This window comes from Larimichthys crocea, chromosome XIX (assembly GCF_000972845.2).
Source record: "Larimichthys crocea isolate SSNF chromosome XIX, L_crocea_2.0, whole genome shotgun sequence".
Lineage (NCBI taxonomy): Eukaryota > Metazoa > Chordata > Actinopteri > Sciaenidae > Larimichthys > Larimichthys crocea.
Window position 1 is genome coordinate 2893680 of NC_040029.1, and position 24227 is coordinate 2917906.

The 24227-nt window shown below is 41.7% G+C and overlaps 1 protein-coding gene across 4 annotated transcripts in view; it reads left to right on the forward strand.

Annotated features, from left to right (window-relative positions):
- zranb3 (zinc finger, RAN-binding domain containing 3) overlaps positions 1-24227 on the forward strand; it is a 79663-nt gene that overhangs the window by 12907 nt on the left and 42529 nt on the right. For all 4 annotated transcript variants that reach the window (XM_027291653.1, XM_027291654.1, XM_010738940.3 and 1 more), the window contains exons 5-11: positions 2971-3202; positions 9173-9258; positions 11042-11213; positions 15906-16040; positions 20049-20168; positions 23276-23395; positions 23953-24132. In XM_027291653.1, coding sequence (XP_027147454.1) covers positions 2971-3202; positions 9173-9258; positions 11042-11213; positions 15906-16040; positions 20049-20168; positions 23276-23395; positions 23953-24132 — 1045 coding nt within the window. The remainder of the gene's footprint in view (positions 1-2970; positions 3203-9172; positions 9259-11041; positions 11214-15905; positions 16041-20048; positions 20169-23275; positions 23396-23952; positions 24133-24227) is intronic.

The window sequence follows — 24227 nt, forward strand, 5'->3', positions numbered from 1 at the left end:
TTTAGCAGCTAAAGAGCCAGAGTTGATGGAGACCCAAACAGATTTTTAAAGAAAAGAATTTGATAATATGTCAGTGTTGTTTTGATGTGTTGTTCTGCTGCCCCCAAGTGGCAAAAAAACTAAGAACGTGGCTTCAACGCTGATCCCTTGACAGAATTATTCTCCTTAAAAAATAAAATCTTCTACACACACTCCACCCTCAGTAATAAAGACTTCAGACTTTATTATGAAATATGTCTGGGTTTGAAGAACAGTCATTAAAATGTCTCATTGGAATATATTTTAAGAATAGACTTCAAAGAGACAAATATGTAATCAGAACACTTGATTTTATCCTTCAGCAGTTGTGGACGATACTGTCTGGCTAATATCTGCTTTTTAATGAAAGGCTAATATAGGCAAACTGATAAAGCCTCAGTACTGTCAAAGTGTTTATTAAAGCTGCAGCTTGAGAGCCAAAAAGTTCAACCCTGAAGAAAAGAACTTTTGAGTACTACTGAATATGTTTAATTACATTTAAAGGTCACACACTTAATGAAAAAGAAAATATTTCAATTTTTCGAAAAAAGAAGTTACCTGTCATTGTTTGATTGATCCCTGTTGATTATTGTTTGATTCATTATTTGGCCTATAAAGTGGCAAACACCCATCACATTTTCCATCACAGCCCAAGGTGACGTTTTGTCCAAAACTGAACGATATACAATTTATTATCAGTATTTATGTTTGTGAAGCTGGAATTAGTGAATTTCTAGCATTTTTTTTTTTTGCTTCATAAATTCATATTTTCAGATTGGGTCACGTTTTGCACCTGCAGAAGTGCATCCAAGGTCTCTTTTATGTTCAAGATATCCGTGCAAAGTACATAATCCCGTGGATTATGTCCAACGTACTTAGAATCATGCAAGTGAAAGGTTGCTGCCCAGATTTGAACTCAAGCAGAAGTTGCCCTTATAACGAGCTTGCAGAGGCAGTATCTGTGTCTGTCCTGCCTTCTGCTTCGACACAGTAATAATTTACCTAAAGACATCTAATAAAAGTGTGAAAAGACTTGGTCACATAGTGTAAAAGTGAGGCGGTGTGATAGACAGAGGGGTTGCGGCTGACAATTTAATCTCAAAGTGTCCGTCAGTGTCAGGAGCCAGCATGGGCCTCGATATTTGACAGCGCTGACAGACAAATCATGTCAAGGCAACGTCTGCAATATTGAACAAGAGCTGAAATATTTTCAATGCAAGAAGTGGGGAAAATGCTGTCGTAGAGGAATCTGCCTCATTTCCACGGCTGTTTATATTGATTCGGGTTTGTGCACCGTGGACTAATGTCGCAGCGACTTTTATTATCATCTCAACTTTCCCCTAGTTCTCTTAGTTTTTATTTTTGAATGAAACAAACTTTCTATATCTGTGACTTAGAGGAGAGAAAAAAAAAAAACCTCTCTCCACCTCACATCACAGATGAGGCGCAAAGAGGTTGTGAAAGCCTTCTGGGGAAAACGTGTCCTTGAACTGGATGTGTTAATGACTGAACGGGGAAGGCAAGAAAAAAAATTATGCAGCACCTCCTCTCAGTATTTTGACTCACTTGTTCCTTTGTAGAACATGAATGGCACCTCAGGTTTATTTCAGCTTGCATGTGCGCGCGGCGAATTAGAAGCCGCCAGATGCTGGAAATGTTTTTGATTTCCTCGAGATCCTCATTGAGTTTTCGCGCAGCTGAACGCCGCCACCGTGTTTGTTTGTTTATCTGCGACGGGCGCCTGAGTATCTGTGTGTTTGTGTTAGGGCTGCGCGTCACCTGGAAAATATAGAAATTGCAACACACAGGCCAGGAATGGATTTCTTAAGCGCTAGAGAAGGGGAGATATGTATGGACAAAAAAAAAAAAAAACCTGCGGACCTAGTTTGTGTCTGGCAGTGTATGTTTATGTGTGTGTCTTAACATTTGAGTTTATACACCCTTTTTAAACAGCCTGGTTTACTTTACCTTGAGGGCTCAGTAAATATCAGGGTGCTTGATGTGGAGTTTTTCTAGTTGTTGACACAACTACTGACACAACTACAGCAGCAGTTTAACACATTGTTAATATTGTTTTTCTTAATGTATGAATGAATGTCGTGCATGCGTTGTTCGACTCTGATAAATCTTATTCCTCTGCGACACGGAGCTCCATTGTCGCCCGAAAACGATTGAAAACACATCAGTGAGCCACGCAGTTTGCCCTGGGTAACATGTTCCTTCATTATTATGAGCAAACACATGCACATTGTAGTTTATTTTGAAAATCCAGCATATTAGATCCAATGGTCCCTAACAAATGCACCATTTCCTCTTGTCAGAAGAATGTTTGCTAAGAACTACAGCGACCAGCTGTTTGAGGAAGTTTCCAAGCATTCTTTTTTAAAATATCCAAGTATGTATTTCTGATTATTTTGAAAGCTCTTCAGCTGGAATGAATGGCTGGGAGGTCAGGACGTATGACAGATGGACCTAACGCATTGTTGGCTTTGGTGTTTTTATGAGATTTAAGCATTATATTTAAAGGTTTAACAACAAATGCAGCTTATGCATTTATGATTCTAGCTACCAAACATCTGTACCTTGTACAAGCCAATTTGTAGGTAATAAAAAATCTAAATTCTGCAAAGGATGAACTTTTCAGTTGAAAAAAGTACACCTGACATGAACGATCATACACTCTGCGTTATCAAAATCAGCTAAATATTTGCCTCCAGCTTCATAAATGTGAATATTTCCTGCTTTCTTTGGTTTTCTATGATGATGATGAATATATTTTGGGTTTTGGGCTGTTCAATCGAGAAAATATTCAGCTGAATAATTAAAATAATCACAATTTTCACCCAAATATATGCTAATAAAATACATAATGGTTATTCCAAATAAAAAATACCTCATATACTTTATCAAGCATACTGCGTTTCCTCATTGTGTGTCTCTTTGTCCCTGCAGGGGTATCAGCAGCAGTAAGGTGACGGTGCTGGGTTACGGCCTGCTCACCACAGACGCCCGCCCACTGGTGGAGTCCCTGAGCAGGCAGCGGTTCGCAGTGGTCGTGGTGGACGAGTCGCATTACCTCAAATCCAGGAACGCAGCCCGGACTAAGATTCTGGTGCCTCTCATTCAGAGCGCCAAGCGGGCCATCCTGCTCACCGGCACTCCGGCTCTGGGTCGGCCTGAAGAGGTAATAAAATCTGATTAAATAAAAACTGACTGCCGCCTCACAGGGAATTACCTATAATGGGAAAGAAAAGAAAGAATTTAGACGACGTAAGCTGTTTTGTTTTCTTCCCAGACGACATGATCCTTGCACATTCTAACCCTGCTTTGAATTTTTAATGACATTTAAACAGCGGAGCTGCAGAGAAAGAAACAGTGTGGACAAATGGAAGAATCCACAGTCACCAGATCATAAAGACACACGCTTCAAAAGAGGATTCTTAGCCCACACTCATGAAGAAAGATTATTAGGCCACAGAGCTAACTCGGGGCTCAGCTCTGGCTTCAACACAAAGGTGTTTTGCTCTGCAGTGCAGGTAGATCGCCATGGTAACTTGCTCCGGAGCAGGTTACACTCAGATCCAACATTCAAAAAGCCAATTAACTCTCTCCGGCATCACTTATCCTCGAGGATCCTGTGGACTTATTTCAATAACCTTTGTTGCAAAAACTTCATTTACAAAGCCCGATATGAACAGACAGTGCACCGCAATAAATGAGACAAGTAATAAAAAGAAGTGCACAGGGGGGGAACTATTGAATTTAGAGACAATAAGAAGGGCTGTTCACAGGACAACAGTGTTTGGAGAGCGGCAGAGCCATTCCCCTCTCCATAATGATTTATTATATCATTTTTATATATGATATATTGAAGCCGTAGATTGCAGCCATATTCCATCACGGCAGCCATGGAAGATGAAGTGGACTTTGTGAATAGAAAATCTTTTCACAGTCTCAATGTGAAGACACAATACAGTATCAATAAGAGCTACTGTATGTCTATTGTGGCCTAATGATAGGGCACTGATGCAGCTTTGTGCTGAGGTGTTAACACTCAGCTTTACTTTGGGTTTTTTTTCACAGTGTTTAGATGATCACTGTGATCGCTTAGTGAATAATTACATATTAGCAGTCAATTTATTTAATGTATTTCCAAATTAGACAGCTGATTTGGAGCATATTTCTCATTATATTCAAGATAACCTTGGCCTAACTTTCCTAATTTTCTTTTGCCATCGACTGCACGTTGTGTGTGTAATTCATTATAGATCCACACACACTGTACAGAACATCCTGTTTGTGAATAGCTCTGTTCTCCAGCGCACACACACACACACACTCACACACACTGAGACTACATCATTATTCATAACCTGCAGTGTAGCTGTTTTAGTTTAGTTTAAATCTGTGTTGCATATTGAAAATAATACAGCTTTATGTACACAGAACAGTGCTTTACAAATGCATAAAAGATGCATAAAATCATTAAAAGAACATAAGCAAGAAGGTGATAGTAGATCCTGAAATGCTAATCTTAAGTATTTGTCTATAAAATTAAATATTCATGCAGCAATCCGAGTTAAAGTTTGGAGAAAAAAACATTTATTTATTTATTAAGAGTTTAACATTCATAAAACTCTTAGTCAGGACTGTAGGGGGTGGCAAATGATACTCGATCCTGATTGGTGCACAAAAAAAAGGTGACGTCACCAACCTTTTTTTGCGACCGAGCCACGCCCGCCCTCACATGATTGAGAATCACATAAGCAGCACAGACAGAAATCTCTCATGAAAAATGACCCAGACTACTCTGAATTAGGCAAAAAAAAATGAATGTGTGTCCACATCGTACTAGACGATTGAGAAAATAGACCAACACACCAAGACTCATTGAATAGTTTAATTTAAAAGCTGGGCACTGTAGTGCATTTATTGGGGACTATTTTCAGCGGTGGATTAATACACATTTGGTGTTCTAGTGAGTGTTTACCTCAGCAGACCAACTACACAGTGTGTGTGTTCACGGTATTGTGGGAACATGTCGACCAGCGTGTTTTTGGACAACAATGGAGCTCTGTGGTACAAAGGAATAAGGCTTCGATACACAAATAACACATTGGTTATTGTATTTTCACAGGATTTATTCATCATTCATTAAAAAATTAATTATAAGCAGGTTGATTTAAAAAGCCTAAAAAGAAGCAGCGATCCAAGTTAAAGTTTGGAGGGAAAAAAAAACATCCTTGGGTATAATTTATTTATTAATCAAGAGTTTAACATTCACAAAACTCTTTGTGAGGACTGTAGGGGTGGCAAATGATCCTCAATCCTGATTGGTGCACAAAAAAAAGGTGATGTCACCAACCTCACACGATTTGAGAATCACACAAGCAGCACAGACAGAAATCTCTCATGAAAAATGAACCAAAGTGCTCCAACATATGAAGGAGCACGTCGTTGATAACTAGACGAATAAGAAAATAGACCATAACCATCCCTTACAGGCTTTGACACTCATTGAATAGTTTCATATAGAAAAAAAATAAAAAAATAGACAGCGGTGGGCAGCGTAGTGCAATTATCTGGGACTATTTTCAGCGGTGGATTAATACACATTTGGTGTTCTTGTGAGTATTTACCTCAGCAGACAGTGTGTGTGTGTTCATGGTACTGAAGGAACATGTCAACCAGTGTGGCTCACTGGTGTGTTTTTAATTTTTGGACAACAATGGAGCTCTGTGCCACAGAGGAACAAGGCTTTGGCGCACACATAATGCTTATTATTTGGATCAAATCATAATTAGTTATCGTATATTCACATGATTTGTTGATAAATTAGACAAATATAGACTATAACCAGACTCTTCTTTAAAAAATAAATTGAAAGAATGAAACTCAGGGTGATTAAAAAAGTGATTTTATCTTACATCTCACAGGATCTTAGCATTGTAATCAGGTGTTAGACAACGAAGAGCCTTAAAATGAAATAATACATTTCATATTAATCATAAAATACCAGCTAAATCTGGTGTGACGTGGCCAGATTTGTGTCAGATTCTGTCCCTGTTGTGTATAACCAGTTATCCAGGACTGACATCAAATGTGACTGTGTTAAAGTGTCTATGTGAGACACGACTCAAGTCCCCACTGCCATCGAACTGCCACATTGCTGTGAGGAAAACTTAATTATTGCCCATCATGATAATTAACTGATGAAATTCAGGCAGCTAATTAATTCCAAAATGATGTGAAGTTATGTATTTGTAAGAAAGGTGTATCATGGAGAAAGTGTGTGTGTGTGTGTTACATACGCTGCACATATGTGTGTGTGATACATGCCATCCTGTCTTTGCCGTCGCCTGCCTGCAGTGGCGAGGTTAGTTTTTAGATATCATCTCTCTCCCTCTCTCTGCCTCGAGAATCTGAAACTGAATATAACATTTTATCATCCGCAGCATAAACCTGATAAGCCCTGTCCCTGCCTCTGTGCCAGTCTCCTCACTGCCATCATTACTCACTATGGCTCTGACATCGAGTTAGCACACAGCTCAGGGCATGCTGCACCGTTCATGATGTGCCCTCATTCCACCCACCCATTATATCAACAGTGTGAGGGGGGAAAATGCAAAGCTCCTGTTGAACAAGCGCTGAATTTAGAATAGCGCTCTCACTGTGGCTGCTTATTCAGATCGCCTCGCTGATGATTACCTGTCATTACTTCAGAAATTGCTGCAAATACTGAAAATTGACAGGGATGCGGCTTGTACACAGGCACACACACACATTCTGGGAGCTTTGTTGCAACCTGTGATGTATACACAATCTTTAACTACTTACAATATGGAAAAGGCACTTTTCAAAATGCCATACGTTCACTGAAATCAGAAGCAGAACCTTGTCATTTATCAGTATACTGAACCCAAGGGATGCAGAAATCTTTTCATGACTCATAGTTTTCAAGTCTGCAGTTATTTAGCCTAATTTCCCTTCTTTGTATATCATTTAATTTTTAAATCGGATCCGTTTTGTTCGCCTAGTCTGACAGCACAGCGGTTTGACCTGGTTAATCGACGCTGACACAAATTACCACACAGTTGCGCAACACAGGACTAGTAAACTAGGCGAAGGACAACAGGACCTTGAATAAATTGCACACAAGATGCACCGCATGACAGTAGACTAATCGTGAGCACAGGTAAGGTCTGTGTTTAAAGCCAAAAAAAGCTCTCGCTACTTTGAGTTATGGCATGGAGCTTTCACAAACTAAAAGGGTGAGAAGTTGTGGCAACTAAAATAGCATGCAATCTTAATGATGTGCTGCTAAGTCTGTCAGTTTGGCGGAGGACAGTGGTGAAATCTACACAGGATATCATACTAACTTTTTTTTAAAGTAATAGTTTGGCATTTGGGGAAATGAATTAAGCCCGTTCACTTTCTTGCCGAGAGCTAGATGATAGGATCGCTATCATATCTGTGTGCCAGCTATGAACCTACTGCCAGCAGCTGCTCTGCTTAAAGTGAAGGTTATGAACAATGGGTCATGTGAAACCGCGGCTATGTCACTTACATTTATTAAATGATATTCTGTTTTATGTATAGAAATGTTTTAACATGAAGCAAGCATTGGAAAATGAGTGACCAGTAAAGCAATGGCACTAATGATTTATGTTTTATAGTTTTATGGTTGAATCTTTGTGGTAAAATCAGAAAAATATGTGTTTATGACATGAAATAAGGACACTTGTAAGGACAAGTCATAAAGTCAGTACAGTGGTCTCTTGTTTATCGCGGGGGATACGTTCTAAAAATAACCCGCAATAGAGGAAATCCGTGAAGTAATTAGCTTTATTTTTTACAATTATTATACATGTTTTAAGGCCGTAAAACCCCTAACCACACAATTTTATACACTTTTCTCAGACATGCATTAACATTTTCTCACATTTCTCTCTTATTTAAACACAAATCAAAGTTCGAACTTCAAAGTTCAAAGTTCAAACGCAGATTTAACAAAAATAAGTACAATACTGTATTAGTAAATGCAGAGTCACACTGCTAGCGATTGAACATTTGTAATGTAATTTATGTAAATCTGGCTAGCCGAACGCATTTTGTACAGTACTCCCTTAGCCAATCAGGACGCCGAACACAATGCGCGTTCATACTGTACAAAACGCTGTAAAAAAAACATGCAAAATTATACAAAAATAATCTGCGAAACAGCAAGACTGCGAAAGGTGAACCGCGTTATAGTGAGGGACAACTGTAAACTAAAAACTATGTTGTGGCGTTACCCCAAGCTACCGGTCGTATGAAACCAAGTAAGACGGTAGCAGCAAACCCTGAATTGAATTGAACCGTGGTGTAACATTATATCAGGCGTGTGTTCAACTTTTTATGTTAGGAAAAGTTAAAATTTCTCCTTTCAATAGTTACTTCTTACTTCAAAGCAAGACCGCTGCATGCAACATGCTAAATCGGCCGTCGTAGCCACAAATAACAATAAACCTTTTTAACAGCAGCCATTTTGACACGAAGTAGTAGGTAAACACAGGTGTTGCCAGTTATACTAATTAAGGTTGCTCATTTGGCCAGTGTAGCCACATATGACAGTTACCGAACAATGCTAAATGCTGAAGCATAGTAAAGCGTCAGGACAAGCAGAGAAGATTCATAAAGTCAGTAATATCAGTTAGAGTGATAAGAGTGATAATTAAGGTGAGGCTGCGCTCATTAATTCCCAATAAGATGAACAATATGTTATTTTTCAGTCTCAAAGCGATACATGCTAACTTGCTAAAGGGTTGCTAACACTGGCTAAAATTAGGTGCGGTTAGCTCCTGTTCATACCAAAGCAAATAAGGTTTTATTTCTTATTTTTTCAACTTTTCAGAGGAAGAATGTGTTTCTGTCTCACTTTTATGTTGTCAATATTTAACAGGGTAAGATGACATTGGCCATATGATGCTGTATTCTTTTTTGAAAAGGAGGCAAATATTATTGGGAGGAAAATATATAAAGGATTTAGAGAAAGAGAGATATTAATTCAAAATGAGACACAGCTTGTCCAAAGTCACTTACACACACGCACAGACTGTAATGTGTGCTTTAGTACAGATTGTTAACGTCTCGTTCCTGTCTGTGTATTTGGCAGCTTTTTATGCAGATTGATGCCCTCCACCCCAAAAGTTTCGGAACCTGGACCGACTACGCCAAGAAATACTGCAATGCCCACTACAGGTGAGACCTCAACACACACACACACACACACACACACACACACACACACACACACACACTCTTAATGCTACTACACATTAACTGATAAATGTAATTTGTGTATTGTAGATATGCAAATAATATTTTATTACTCAGCAACATTTTTACATTTAGGGCGGAACTATGTGGAGTTTGCATGTTCCCCCTCAGTCCACAGTCCAAAGACATGCACTTAATAGGTTAATTGGTGACTCTAAATTGTGAATGGTTGTTTGTCTCTACATGCCCTGTGATAAGCTGGCAACGTGTCCAGGGTGTACCCCACGTCTCGCCCATAGTCAGCTGGGATAGGCTGACTGGAAGTGCTGGGGAAACAGCTACTAGCCAAGGCCAAAAAAAATATGAAGTGTGAAAATAACTAGAGGGACAAATCTGGCGTATAACCCCTGCCTAAAACCACAACTTCTTGTTTTTGTGCTTTGGTTTTTGTACGGTTTGAAGGAACAACACTAACATGTCAGTTACTGAGCTTTAGAGGTGCTGGTAAGCAGATTTTTTTTTTTTAACATTTGGACAGAGCCAGGCTAGCATTTTTCCCCCTGCCTCAAGTTTTATGCTAAACTCAGCTAAGCATCTCCTGGCTCCAGCAAACATGACAATGGTATTGACCTTCTTAGATAACACTCAGCAAGAAAGTGTGTAAGCGTATTCCCTCAAATGTCAAACTATTCTTTAAAGCGTAATAATACCTCAGTTTGGTGCGTGCTCATGTGGAATTAGCAGAGTTTCATTAGCTCTCACCTACCATTTAATTTTCACTCTTTTCAAGTTGTCTGTTGGGATGAAGTGGGCTGTACCTGAGTCTGGAGTGGCGGTGCTGCTGAGTCGAGGGTTTGTTGTCGGAGCCAGACCACAACTGAAGCCAAGCGTTAAATGCCAACTGGCTGCCAGTTGCCAGTGACGATCAGTTACACGTGTGAACAAACACATCAAATGCATTGTTTTGGATGTCCATCAAAGTCAGCAGCTCGGTCGGGGATGGGCCCGGCGCCATTAATGATAACACTTTGTATATAATAGCACTTAGTGTGGCTGGGGAATGCCATTCGGAGTCACACACACACACATGCACACAAAAGATTGTACACACAGAGAGGGCACAAGGCAGTCATGTGAGCGAAGTCTTCCCTTCTTGATAGAGAAGTTATTGTTGGGAATGGCAGCAGCCCAGAAGATAAAAAAAGCAGCCTCACAGCTGTAAAGTTGCCGGTTGAAATCCCGACACGAGGCAGAAACATTATTTTTAAAAGGAGTGAATCAGTTTGCCTTCCTCAGCAACTACAAGTTTGAATACCAGAGTGTGAAACGGCGGATTTTGGCAGTGGCTTGTTAACTTTGTCCACACTTGCAGCCAACATGGCAGATAACCAGCCTTTGTGTGGAGGGCCAGTTCTATTCTAAAAATCCATTTGGCTGATGAATTGTGAAAGTTGCCGGCGAGTTTTAGGATAAACCTGCTGCTGTGGCCATTAGACAAAATAGTTTCCTGCTCTGCAAAGTGCCCTTAAGCAAAAAACTGATCCCCCGACTGCTCCAGCAGAGCTGCTCAGCGGTAAACGATGGAAGGCTGTTGTAGTGCCGGGCAGCTCCCAGGTGGGAAAGTTTAAATGTGTTTAACTACTCCTTCAGGGCATTTCCGTAAATAAGTATGTTTTCTTAGTGAGTTTCTCTCGGTTAGAAACGTGTAGCAAACGCATCGGCAGCCACAGCTTCGCTTCTCGTTCACTCTCGCTCTTTCTTGCAGGTACTTTGGGCCTCGCAGACAGTGGGACTGTCGCGGGGCGTCCAACCTGGAGGAGCTGCACCAACGGCTGAGCCAGATCATGATCCGCCGACTCAAGGCGGAGGTGCTCACTCAGCTGCCCCCCAAAATCCGCCAGCGTATCCCATTTGATCTGCCTAAAGAGGCTGCAAAGGTACACGTTTGGACATGGGTGACAACGTTCGGCCCACTCAGCATTTTCCAGGGCTGCAACTAATATTAGATTCATCATTGATAAATAATTTACTGTACAGATTGCTATAGTAGATATGCAGCCATGTGGGGGAAAGAAAAGCAGCAAATTCTCACATTCGACAAGCAGAAACTTGCAAATGTTTCATCATTTCTGCTTGAAAAACGTCTCAAGCAATTAGTTAATCACCAAAATAGTTCCCAAATCAGAATAGCTCTGTCGGTTGACTAATTGTTTCTGACCTTTTCATACATGCCCAGCGCAAATCCAAAAACATTACGTCTACATATCCAGTCGAGTGGCACGTCTCAAGTAATGGAGATTCACGCTGTTAAGTAAAATTCAATTCTGTTATCTCCAGGCGTGTAAATATCTCACCACACATGGAGTGATTCATTGGAACATACACTGTCTCCTGCTCATCACCGTTTGATATTTCGCTGCTGTTGTCTCGACTGATTTAAAGAAACAATAAATCCTTTTCATTTATCATTCAGGATCCTCCAAAAACTTTATTTCCTCTATATGCAGACAGACCTGCCCTCTGCTGTTTTTATCCTCTGTGGGATAAACACTTTTATTGAATCATATTGATTAAATATGATCGCACCACTGTGGAGAAACACTGTTAAAAACAAAAGTAAAAGTACTCATTATGCATGACCATCAAAATAATGTGTGTTATATCATTGGATCATGATTGATCTGAGATCACTTTATTATTGCAGTGGAGAAACGTCGTACCCTGACTCTGTTGATCACTCGAGAATAACTCAGATACTTTCTTGATGATGCTTATAATTCAGAAAAGCTAAAGGCATCGTTGCAAACTATACAAGGGCTAGACCTCAGTGAATAATGCAGCGCTGGGAAAAGCAAGCTAAAGTCGTGTGGCTTAAAGAATGTGAAAACCAGTCTACTTCCACTAACTCCCTGCTTTGGAGCGATTTCTACTAGAAAAATATGCATTTTTTATAACCCCCAAACCAGAAATCCAAATTCAGAGGGTCTCAGTGTGGATCGGTTTGAGCAGACCATGCTCACATTTCTGGTTGCAGAAAGACCATTTATCTGAAATCTTATTTCTCATTTACCCTTTTGTCAGTTGGAAATATTTCGAAAGGCCTCAGTAAAAGTGACACATACCTTTTTGGAGATCTTTAGTATAAAAGTATGAAACAGCATGAAATGCTCAAGTACCCTTTTGAGGTTCTTAAGTGCAACATAATCAACTCTACTTAACTTTTGTACAAGTACAGTATACAGTTCTGTTTTTTCAGCTACCTCGGGGACTTGAGGAACAGAACAGATCTGTTATAAGACATAAACTGACAGTGTAACATACTGTTTTGTATCCTCTCGTCCATCCCCATGACTGTCACCTCCCATCCAAGTCACGCACCTCTTTGCTCGTGAAACACGTTTTTTTTGGGGGGTTTTTTTTGTAGCGTCTAACGTCACGTCGAAGCGTTCCCTCTTTATTCCTGTTACAGCGCGGTGCTGCTGTGATGACACATGGATGGCAGGTGTATTAATATTTTCTAATTGTTTTGACTACTGACACCTCTAAATGTGTTATGTTTCCGTCTGGTGACTTCCGTCAGCGGGCTTGGCGCTCTGCGGCGAAGTCAGAATCTTTTTTTTTGCTCTCGGGTGACATTTTTACTTGAACCGGACTATCTGTGTAACGGGTAGCCTCATACAGACAAGTTAATGCAGAGAGTTTGACTGGGAACACTCGCAGAAAAAAAGTGAGATTTAGCATAAGAATAAGAAGTGAGGCCCGATCTCTCAAATGTGACGATTTGCTGCTTTTATATCAGAATAAACCGAATATGTATAGATTTTTGATTAATGGTCGGACAAAATCAGCAATTTGAAGATGTCACCTTGGGCTGAGGGCAGCTGTAATGGGCGCTTTTGACTATTTTCTGCCATTTTATCAACTAAACAATCAACAGATGAAGCAATAATGAAAGGAATCCTCATGTGATGCCAAAGGAAACTAAAAAAACTGATGAACTGCTCCTGAGTGTGATTAGTATTGCTTCTCTTTGAAAACTGTGTGTGTGTGTTCCCTCTCCACTGTCATAAAAAGGATACCAGAGTATTTGTTGAGTAAATGTCATGTTTCATGTGTAGGTGTTTGCATCTCTTTTAGTATCCCCAAAGTTATGGATGCGGTCTCTACCTCCCACATCACGCTGGATGCGTACGAACGTGCATGCGAATGCTAATGTGGCTCTGACCCAGCCTGCGCGCCTGTCAGTGTGTTCTACTCTGCTTTGGGTCACCGGTGTCAAGGCTACGAGGGGTTTCGTTTTCCCGCCGGGAGCACAACCGGCACCAACAACAATAACGCACTGAGAAGCATCCAGTATGAAGCCTTTGTTAGATTTTGTATCATATCAGCAGGAATGAAAAAACACCGGAGGAGCTCTTGCAGCGCTAATTACGCACCGAGCCGCCAAGCCAGGAATGACACAACAATAAGGAAGTTGCTCGGAAAAGTGATGATGCAGGATTTTTTTCCCCCTCAATCTCCCTAAATGTTAAGGGACGCTTTAATTGGGGGCTAAATATGGTCAGTGTTTCTACACAGCGGTGCCAATTAGGCCACCGAAACGTAGCGTACTGTTGGAAAAGTTCACGTCATGTTTTGTACTTGTTCTCTTATCTCAAGTTGGGCTGAAGCAGCAGCTTTGATACGTAATATCCTCAGAGAAATGAACCCCGAGATCATTTGTCTTTGACGGAAACAAAAAGTACCGCTGTAGCTGTTCGGCTTTACAGATTTATTTATTTTTTTAAATTATATTTGTTCGTGAGATGAATGTGCGAGTGTTTCCTGCAGGTGTTTGTCCACCGAGAAGAATAGACGGACGTTTCGTCCTCCCAGCTAAATGGACTGATTTTAAGAGAGGGGAGGTGTGAAGTGGCCAGTCACCCAAAGCGGCGGCCATTGTGCTTCCCACAAGCATGAAAAATATGAACAATATAAAACATAAAAGCCTGGGTGGACATTATTTCCCTCTAAACAAACTGTCTCTTCAAGCGTAGTTTTGCTAACCGGCGATATATATGTACACCAGGACCGCTCGCCGCTTCAGCCTCGTCCCCTTCTATCTCATTTTCTCCCTAATGATGGCTTTTATCTTCCACAGCCAGACACTTTTTATGCCCCTCCTGCCCTTTACGTTTTCAGCCGTGGCCTTTTGTCAGTGTTAGTCTAGTGCATATCATCAAGGGTGGAGTGTTTAGCCACTCACAGGTTACCCCCCCCCCCACCTTCCCCAAAGCAGATTAAAAAGAAATGCTCCAACGTGATAGTTTTAATTAGAAATAAACATTGAGAGACAGCCAAAACTGTGTTTGCGCAGGTGAGTGAAACATCTGAGAGGAAACATAAAGGAAACGCAGCTTTGTGCCGCTGCAATGCGATGCTACTCATCCACGCAGCCGTCCTTGACTTTGACGATCCACAGAAATGCTAATTATTTCACTAAACGCTGCGAAGCTTTCATGTTTCACCAAAATTATTTCATTGTACCAGTCCAGAACACACAGTGCACAAAATGCAGTTGTGGAACTTGAAGCCTGTCTTATATGTGTGTTTGTCTGTGTGTGTGCGCCTGCATTAATAAGGCTCCTCTCCGTTTCTCACTCTTTTTTTCTTTTTTTTTTCCTCCTTCCCCTTCGACCCCCCTCATGCACTCATCATTATGTGTATGTATGTGCTTAATCACGCACGGACCACCCCTTCCTTCAGCTCGCCATATGGTTCACAGTTTTGCGTCGTTTGATATGCGGCGCCTCGAGAACGTGTTCGTTCCTGTTGAATTTTGACACGTTTTTGCGGCGTGGCAGCCTGAGTTCAGACAGAGCGAATCGAGGGTTGTTAACAAAAGGCACAAAATAAGCTCTAATAACAAAGTGGCTTCAAGTTAAACAATTTTTAAGCAAGTCAAGCGGATTCAACACTGTCCTGAAGCACTTCGAATTAGAAGGAACACTGAACTTATGGCATGAAAACTGATTCAAACTCAAGTTTCACTGAACTTATGGCATGAAAACTGATTCAAACTCAAGTTTTCTTGTCAGGTTTTTACATAATATCATGCATTGTAGTAAAAAAAGCCTGCTGTTAATTGTCAAAGTTTCACATGAGCCCTGGTTTTATGATAAACAGGGCTAACCTACATGTTGTTTATGAGCAGAAGGTAGCATATGCTGCTCTTCACCGGCAGCCTCTCCCACTGCGATCCTCTCCGCTCTCCTCTCCCGCCTTAAATACTTCTCGCCAATCACCTTGAGAGCACGCGAGGCGTCTTTGATTTATTGTACCAGCCCGGCTGCTTCTCCATCTTCGACCCCGGCTTGTCACAAGGCGGCTATAATTGGGAGATGCTCATGACCCACCTAACACAGCAGCCCAGTCGGAGGGGGTGGCTTCCTTGGGAATTCTCCATCTTTCTCACTCGGTTTTTCCTCTCCTTCTTTCTTTCTTTCTCTTCCAGGGAAAGTAGGACACCCAGTAGCACTATTAATTGTTTTGCCCTTTATATCTCAAAAACAGTAGAGAAGGGAAGAGAAGGGTGGATGAAGAAATAAAGGACGCAGCCTCACTGTCTTTGCGCTCTCCTTGATTTGCAGGAGGCCTCGGCCAGCTTCGCCGAGTGGGAGAGGCTGATGAAGGGACTGGGGTCAGGGATCGCCGTCACGGATAACCCCTTCACTCAGGTCATGAGCCTGGTCACACAGATGTACAAGCAAACCGCTGTTGCCAAGGTAATGGGAGACCAGGTGGTCTGTATATCTTGTTTTAGCCTAGCCTGTGCCATTATACAGTATACGTTCCGTGGTTAAGGCTGGAGATATTCTATATTTTTATAAATTCTGCTAACAAGTATTGTCTGTGCATACAAAGCCTGATGTGTATGTTATTTCTACATGCACCATTGTTGTCCAAAAACACATCAATGAGCCACACACGGGTGACATGTTCCTTCATTAGCATGATCACACACTGTAGTTTATTTTGTCTCAAACTCACAAACACCTTCCTGCTGCCAGAGGAACTCACTAGAGCACCAAATGTGTTTAAATCCACAGCTGAAAATAGTCCCCGATCCTCCTGTTTGAGTAACGTTTGCTAAGAACTACAGTTCCCAGCTGTTTTTTGAAAAATGATGTTACCTTTTATGTGACCAATTTTTGTAGAGATCTTCAGCAGGAGCCAGTGATTTTGGGACTCATACACGGCTGGTTCTGGTTTTTCATGGACACCAGCCTTATCCTTTGAACATTATATTAATTTAATACCTACAGTAGATGCTGAGAATGTGTTTTATCTCAGATCATTATTACTCCAGATAGGCAGGAAATCTCTTAACATTTCAGCAGCTCAGAAAAAAGCAGCCTTGGTTTCAATATAATGAGAGAGCGTCTGGAAACTGAAAAAAAAATCTTTTCAGCTATAAGAACTAGCAGTTAGTTATAAGACGTGACTTAATGTTATCAAAGATATTTCTGGAAATACTCTTATTTGTACTGAAAAATAGATTTATACAGCCGTCGCGTGGAAGAGGCAGGACTGCCAAGATGGCAGCGGCCAAAGCCACAGATTGTGAGCTTCAAAATGTCTCTTCGGAAACCTGTGGGTGACGGCACACGTGCAAAAAATTCTTTACACTGTCATTCCGTACGTTATATATGAGTCTAGAGCCAGCAGTTGGTTAGCTAAGACTAGAAACGTGAGACCAAAGGAAACAAACACCTCTAAAGCTGTGACCTCCTAGCTTTTCCAACCTCACCTTACCTCATTACAAAATCTTAATAATCTTCACATTCTTGTTGTTAGTCAGATAAAATAACATCAAACTTGGCTCATGTGTGAGTGTCCACCGCTCATTTAGTCGTGCATGTTTTTCAAAAGACAGAAAAAGTTTGAGGAACACTGATCCAAGCTTTTTTATTTTTTAATGTTTTAGTCAAAGCCGTCCTGTAGCTTTACATAACCCCACGAACTGGGAGGAGACAAGACACCATCACATCATTAGCGCCGTACTTTTTCAAGACAGGCGGATATATGCCCTGCGGTTAAGCTTCCAAAAAGGTTTAACCTCCATAAATCCTCTGAAAGCTGACAGTTAAAACATCAAACTGCAGATTTTATTCACAACGTCCACAACAAATATCAGTTTTATTCATTCCTATGTTTCTGGAAATGGTGAATTGATGGTACAGCATCATGTTCAGAGCGCTTGGCCGACCACTCAGTGAGATCTCATGGGAAGGCATTGCCATGGTAACAGAGCCTAATGGTCGCCAGTGAAAGCACTTAGACAAAGTAGGGAGTTATAACCGAGGTATTATTTAGTTGCGTCCAGCCTGGCATGATTACACCTTATCTCAAAGTTACACACCATACTAAAATAGCATCTCTGTGATGTTGTTGCTATGGGAACTCAGCCCGGCTCTCAGTTTGAAGTGACGTTTCCTTTTAATGAGAGAGAAACAAGCAATACGGGAAGGTGGCTGGATGCACGCAGCATGAGGAAGGTTGGGGTCAGAGCAACTGGTGTCGAGGATCTAACAAGCATTTGCATTTCCTGTTGCTCAGTGGAAACATTCAGACAGTAATCTAGTGTTCGACCTGATCAGCTTCCTGCCTCGCTTTTCTTGATGCTATAAGAACAGGCAGTTCCTTAGTCTGCTCGTAGCTGAGTAAACATTTCCACCAAATGTAGTATCCCTCTCCCATCATCTGCCATCTTCTAGGACTGGCATTCCTCTCAATTAGCCCGGCGCCCTCAGCCATGAGGAGCGCAGCCCCGAGGTTAACGAAGACCGGAGATAACCACCGAATGCAATCATCGACGCGCTACCCGCTCAGCCTGCCTCCAAGCTTGGATCTTTTTTCTTTTTTTTTGCGCTTGGCGTTGTTTGCTGATTGGATTTCTGCTCAGTTTAGCCTAACACTGGACCTCCTTTCATTACAAAGCCGCCCCCCCTACACACACACACACTCACACACACCGCCCACTCACACACCTCAAAGCCGATACTGCCGGCCCAGTCTCATTTCCTCTCCTATTGGTTTTTAGAGTCAGACACACTTTCTCTACTTCAGAAAAAAAAAAGGAAAAAAAAAGAAAGACACGTTCTACCTTCTTTTTTTGGATCATCGGGAGGGGTGGAATGGTGTGATAGATTCACACATCTATGTCACTCTGACGAGCATCATGGCCCCTGCCTGCATGCCAGTCCGCCTGGCGACGGAGCTGCCAAACGCCTTTGGGGTATTTTTATTGCTTTACCCGCCAAGCATCTGCTCCCAATTACCCAGAGAGGACAGCTCTGATGCTGGACTTTAAAGCAAGCTAACAGGCCGCTTCAGACAGCCGAGAAGTTTGTGCACTAATTAAACTCAGCGGAAGGAAGCCGGCGAAGCCAAGCCGTCAGTAATGAGGACCCCCCAGATCAGAACGGGGTCGGCAGGCCTGGCGGAGAGATTCATTATCAGGCGCATCGGTTAATTATCAGCGAGGCAAAGCAGAGGTTCTCCCACCAGAGCAGGTGTGATGGCTGCAGAGGTTGTCATGTTGCAGGAGGTGTGGAGATTATAGGGGTGGGATTCACACCACGGAGAAAGGCCTGTCTCCAAAACCGTCTAGTAAGGGCTCTGTTTGACTCAAATCCAACCGCAGTATTTCTCACTAGTTGGTGCTATTCTTGGCTGCTTTTTGGCCTGGGGCTCTGAAATGAGCCGAGCTCCGGATGCTCAATGACACGCTCATACAGCACATCCACTCCAGCTTTGCTGAAGGTAGCGGGAACGGCCACAGCCATCACAGTGTGATCGCTGGGCAGCAGCGCACGCTGAAATGATAGATACGGATACCTGCAGGGTACAGTTAACTCACTCGCACTTCTGCTGCTTTCTCTTTTTTAGATAGTTAGCTTCACGCTGTCAATCACGGTCGGAGGCTTCAGCAGAAACAAGCAAGATGCTGTTCAATTTTGACTGTGATGTTTTTAAAGTATTGTTACCATTTGACTTCATAAATAAAACAAGAGGTAACAGGTAAAAAAAAAAAAAGTGCCAGGCATGAATAAAAACAGGGTTACATAAGAATAAAACAAGCAAATAACTCCAGAATAAAATAGTTGAGGGCTGAACTTTTACTTACTGCAGTAATCCTGGACTGCAGCTGTCACTTTGACAGGTAACCAGCCTAATATTTAAATTATTTGCAGTCTGCAGTCACATAACAGTGCTAAATTTTCCTCAGCTGTGTCAAACAGACTCTTAACCTGATAGGAGCAGTATACATATTTCAGTTTAATGTCTAAAAAGTCTTAAGAAATCGAATCTGATGACATTTAAAATCAAGCCCCTTTGTCTTTATTAAGCTGTGGGTGAATTGTGCACTTTCGTCTGGTTGTTTGTGGATCAAAAGATGAATTTTCTTGTGTCTGCTGTCACCAAAATCCAAAAAGAAAGAGCACGCACCAATCATATCTCCAAGTTGTGGGTTATTGATTTGCTCTCACTATCTGCGTGCTGACAAATGCGCCCCAGTCGCTCTGTGTGCTCTCTCCTTTTAAAGTCTGGATCCCTGGCATTCAATAGAGAATCGATCACGCAGAAAGGATGCCGCGGTGATTAATTGACTTCTTCACTGATCTAGCCGATTCCTCTGTGTGCGGTCAACAGTCAGCGAAGTGATGGATTCAGTAGCTCCCTTTCATCTGTGTCTATTTCTGTATCTGTGTTTGTGTGTGTGTGGTCAGGCGGGAGCTGTGAAGGACTACATTAAGATGATGCTGGAGGCAGAGCAGCTGAAGTTCCTGGTGTTCGCCCACCACCTCACCATGCTGCAGGCCTGCACCGAGGCCGTCATCGAAGCCAAGGTAACCCCAGGCGGTCTGCAGGCAACTGGATCTTCTAAAGCCCGTTAAGGCGGTAGTAAGCACCGGTAGCACCTGTAGGAAATCCAACAACAATGGCTTTAAGTTTTTTTTGGAAAAGTCATTTAAAATTCAAACCAGACTCCTGGCATGAATTTCAATATTTTTAAAGCTAGAGTTTATAAATGCATAATTTAATCCATGTTGCTCTAAAACAAGCCGTGAAAAATCATTGGCCTCCCCACCCACAACCTTTGGAAGCTCAATAAGAGCCTTCACACACGACGACGCTCACCATAACACACAACCTCATTCACCCCCTCAACCAATTATTCACACCACTCCAATCCATGTACAGATACAGGATTCTAAGGCACGTCTTTGTAAATCTTGTCCTTTCTGCTACAGCAGCTCTGAACAGAATACCCCGCTGATTACAGGGACATGCTTATCTATTTACATATGTGAATATGTATGTCAGTATGGGTATGTAGGTGCATTACTATGTGAGTGACTACTGAATGTGCTCTATGGATGGACGATGCATGCAATTTGCCCTTTTCCACTGTAGGAAGTTACATAGTGCTTGGTATTTCGTGTTCTAGAACATTTCTTTGTATTTTTAATGTTCGTCGTTAAATTTAAACCAGGAAAAGCCAAAGAGAACAAAACACTGCTGTCAGTTTAACGTCGTGTCACCTAATCGTTCATTTCCATTCTTGTTCCGTCCACAATTTCTAAGCTCTTGTCAGCTATAATCAGTCATAGAAACAGCATTCTGTGCAGTGAGATGTTACAACACGACGCTCTTAAAAAGCCTCAATCCAGATCGGGTTTAAAAATGTGTTTGTGTTATTCTCCATCAGTCTCTTTGGAACAAGAGGGAGACTTGTATATGGTTGATATTTCATTTGGTCATTTCCATTTAAGTTTTTAAAGGGTTTTTTTCTTCTTTTTTTTCAACTGCAGCCCAAATTGCCCATTAACAGTAACCTGAAAGGACTAAATGTGCAGAACATATTCATATTTCACTCCTCCTTCCTGACTAAACAGAGGTAATTGGCCCCAGACTTAAGTTTTATTCCTTCATCCATTTCTCCTGCTGTGTTTATAAATCAAATCTTTGCCATATCTGTGATCATCTCAGAGCGCTGAGCTCTAAGCTCACAGGTTGGGTTTGTTCTTCAGCGGGGGGTATCAGCAGATGTTAGCAGTCTTAAATAATTTGCGTCGTCCACTTATATGCTTAATTCAGGTGTACAGTTTAATGCAGATACAATATTTGGATCATTAACACATTATATACTGAGGCTCAACAGCATCTCTTAAATGAGCTTTAAAGAACTTTTGGGCATTATTAATCATTATTTCATTTTTGTTTCTAATTCTTCAGGAAAAGTCTACTTTTCTCTCTCAGAAAGTAAACTTTACTTCCACAACTAATCTCCCAAGGTGTATTTCACAAGTCATCACAAGCAAACGATATCTCTTAGCTCGGCGACGGCAACCTGCGAACGAGTTCAAGTGTGTGTCTGCGTATGCGGGTGTGTTTGTGTGTGTCGCAAGGGTCGAGGAGGTGTCGGTTGAATGCAATGCAGCGGTACGACGTGTGATAACACATTCCTCCGTGAGAGGCTCACTCTCTGGTGCGTTCGCACTCACCAATTAACAGAGATGGGCTAAAAAAAGGAACGACAGGCAACGCACTGTGATGAGAAGCTCTGCAGAGACAGGCGACTGCGCTCCAATCACATGGCATTATCGCTGCTTTTATGCTCCACACTTTCCCAGTTCTCACCTGGTGTTGAGACGGAGGGTTTGTTTAATAAAGTTGTTGATGTTTTAAACTTGTAAATGCAAAGAGACAAACATCTCTGATGAAGCAGCAGGATGATTTCTGGATGTTTTCATGGCCTTGAGATGTCCGTTGAAACCCCGGTGGATGCTTAGTTCACTGCGAGCGCATTTATTTGACCTTTAAATCTCCATGAAAAGTCAAGCAGACCTCTATAGTCTCTCTCAGCGAGGTTCTGCTTCGTATTCATGCAGTTACAGGTACATTCACACGTGGGAGCTGCACAGTGCGAACACACTCCCCTACTGCCAGCCGCCGAGCAGCTCTGCAGGACCGATGGACCCAAATCAAAAGAGTGCATTAGCAGCTCAGGGAATGTCGAGTTCAAGTTCAGGTTTAATGAACACGCCGCTGCTGCGCTCTTTGTTTGCTGTTATGACATGTCACAAAATATCGTGTTATTACTATTGCTCTCATTTGCTTTCAAAGACACGATCTTATTTACTGTGAGTCATCGCAGCGCCTCCGCTCGTGTTTTCCATGGCGCGTTCATTCACACACATAGCTGCTATTGAAATATCGCCAGTGGAGAATGCAGGTTAATGAAATGCTCCCTGCCTTTAATGTTCATGCACAAATCTGTAGCGGCTTTCTGGAGGACGGACAATGCTGGCCCTCGCTTATTGTGTGACCCTTTAGTGAATTCAGTGGAATGTGCAAACAGCCACACATACATTATTTCCTCTGTTCATTTACTGGTACATCACAGATGATAGCTAAATGATTCTTCCAGACTAGCACACCTGTGATAAATAATGGCACAAAAGCCTTGGTTTGTTTGACTAGCCTTAAACGTTAGAACCATGTTGAAATAAAGAAGATATAACACATATTTCCTCATTTGGTCCTCTATGACCAATAGCTTTTAGTGGCTAATGTCCTTTTAGCTCTGTTTTACTAGGCAAATATCTGGTTCTTTGCCTGCCAAACACTCCATTATGGCTAATTTAGTGCCATTTGGTCTTAGCCAGTGGCTTTTTTTTATTAAACAACTACCTGGTGCGGATAGGAGTGTCGTTTGCTGGCAAGAAAACTAAAAACAACAAGCTAAAAGAGGCTAAAATGGTCTATAAAGCTCAAAGGAAACATAACGTTAGATAATAAGATAAGTCTCTCTTGGTTTGGTATGTTAATAGCAATAGAGTTATTTGATCCATTGTTGATTTAAAGCTATTTTTAATCAGTGAAACAGAAATGGTTCTTAAAAACCAGTGGTGTTCCATCAGCTGTGCACACTTTTTTTTTGTTATTCCAGGCTGCTTATATCCGCATCGACGGCAGCGTCCCGTCCTCTGAGCGAATCCAGTTGGTCAACAAGTTCCAGAGTGACCCACAGACACGGGTGGCCATTCTCAGCATCCAGGCAGCTGGTCAGGTACTCAGACACACACACACTCTGTGACTCAACATCATTTTTTATTTCACCCGAGTGATAAAGTAAACTCACTTTGACGGAATAATAAAACACAAACATAATAAATTTTCCGAGCCGCTGAAAACAAAATCAGCTTTGCAAATAAAGACACCTGGAAGTAGTCACAAATCACACTTTATGTCCTGGGATAGTCACTGAAAAATGATTGATTCTCATCAACACAAACGTCTAATAAAGACTCCAAAGAGATGGCGCAAACACTTTTTAATTGAATGAAAACACCGTCCTGAACACAGCGCTGTACTACTGTAATACAACAATAAAGACGCTAATTAAGAGTCATTTGGTGCATGTTAGTCACGGCGATGACTGCTGTTTGTTTTCCTGAATCATAATCAAGCAAATAAAAATAGAAATGAATGCAGAAAATGTGCGTTACTCCTAATAACAACCTCATTTATTCTGAGTTTATGTTGAGTGTTCTGTTTGAGGCTGTTGAATAAAGTATTAGTGCTCTGATTGGGGCTATTATGTGTGTGTGTGTGTGTCCTTTTCAGGGTTTGACCTTCACCGCAGCCAGCCATGTGGTGTTCGCCGAGCTCTACTGGAACCCCGGCCACATCAAGCAGGCTGAAGATCGAGCCCACCGCATCGGACAAACGTCCTCGGTCAACGTGCACTACCTCATCGCCAAGGGCACTTTTGACACCGTCATGTGGTCCATGATCAACAGGAAGGTATTGAGGGCGACAGTATGGCAGCAAGCAGGGAAAATATTGCACTAATCCTTTGATTCAAGCACTCATTGATGTCATATTTAATGTGAATGATA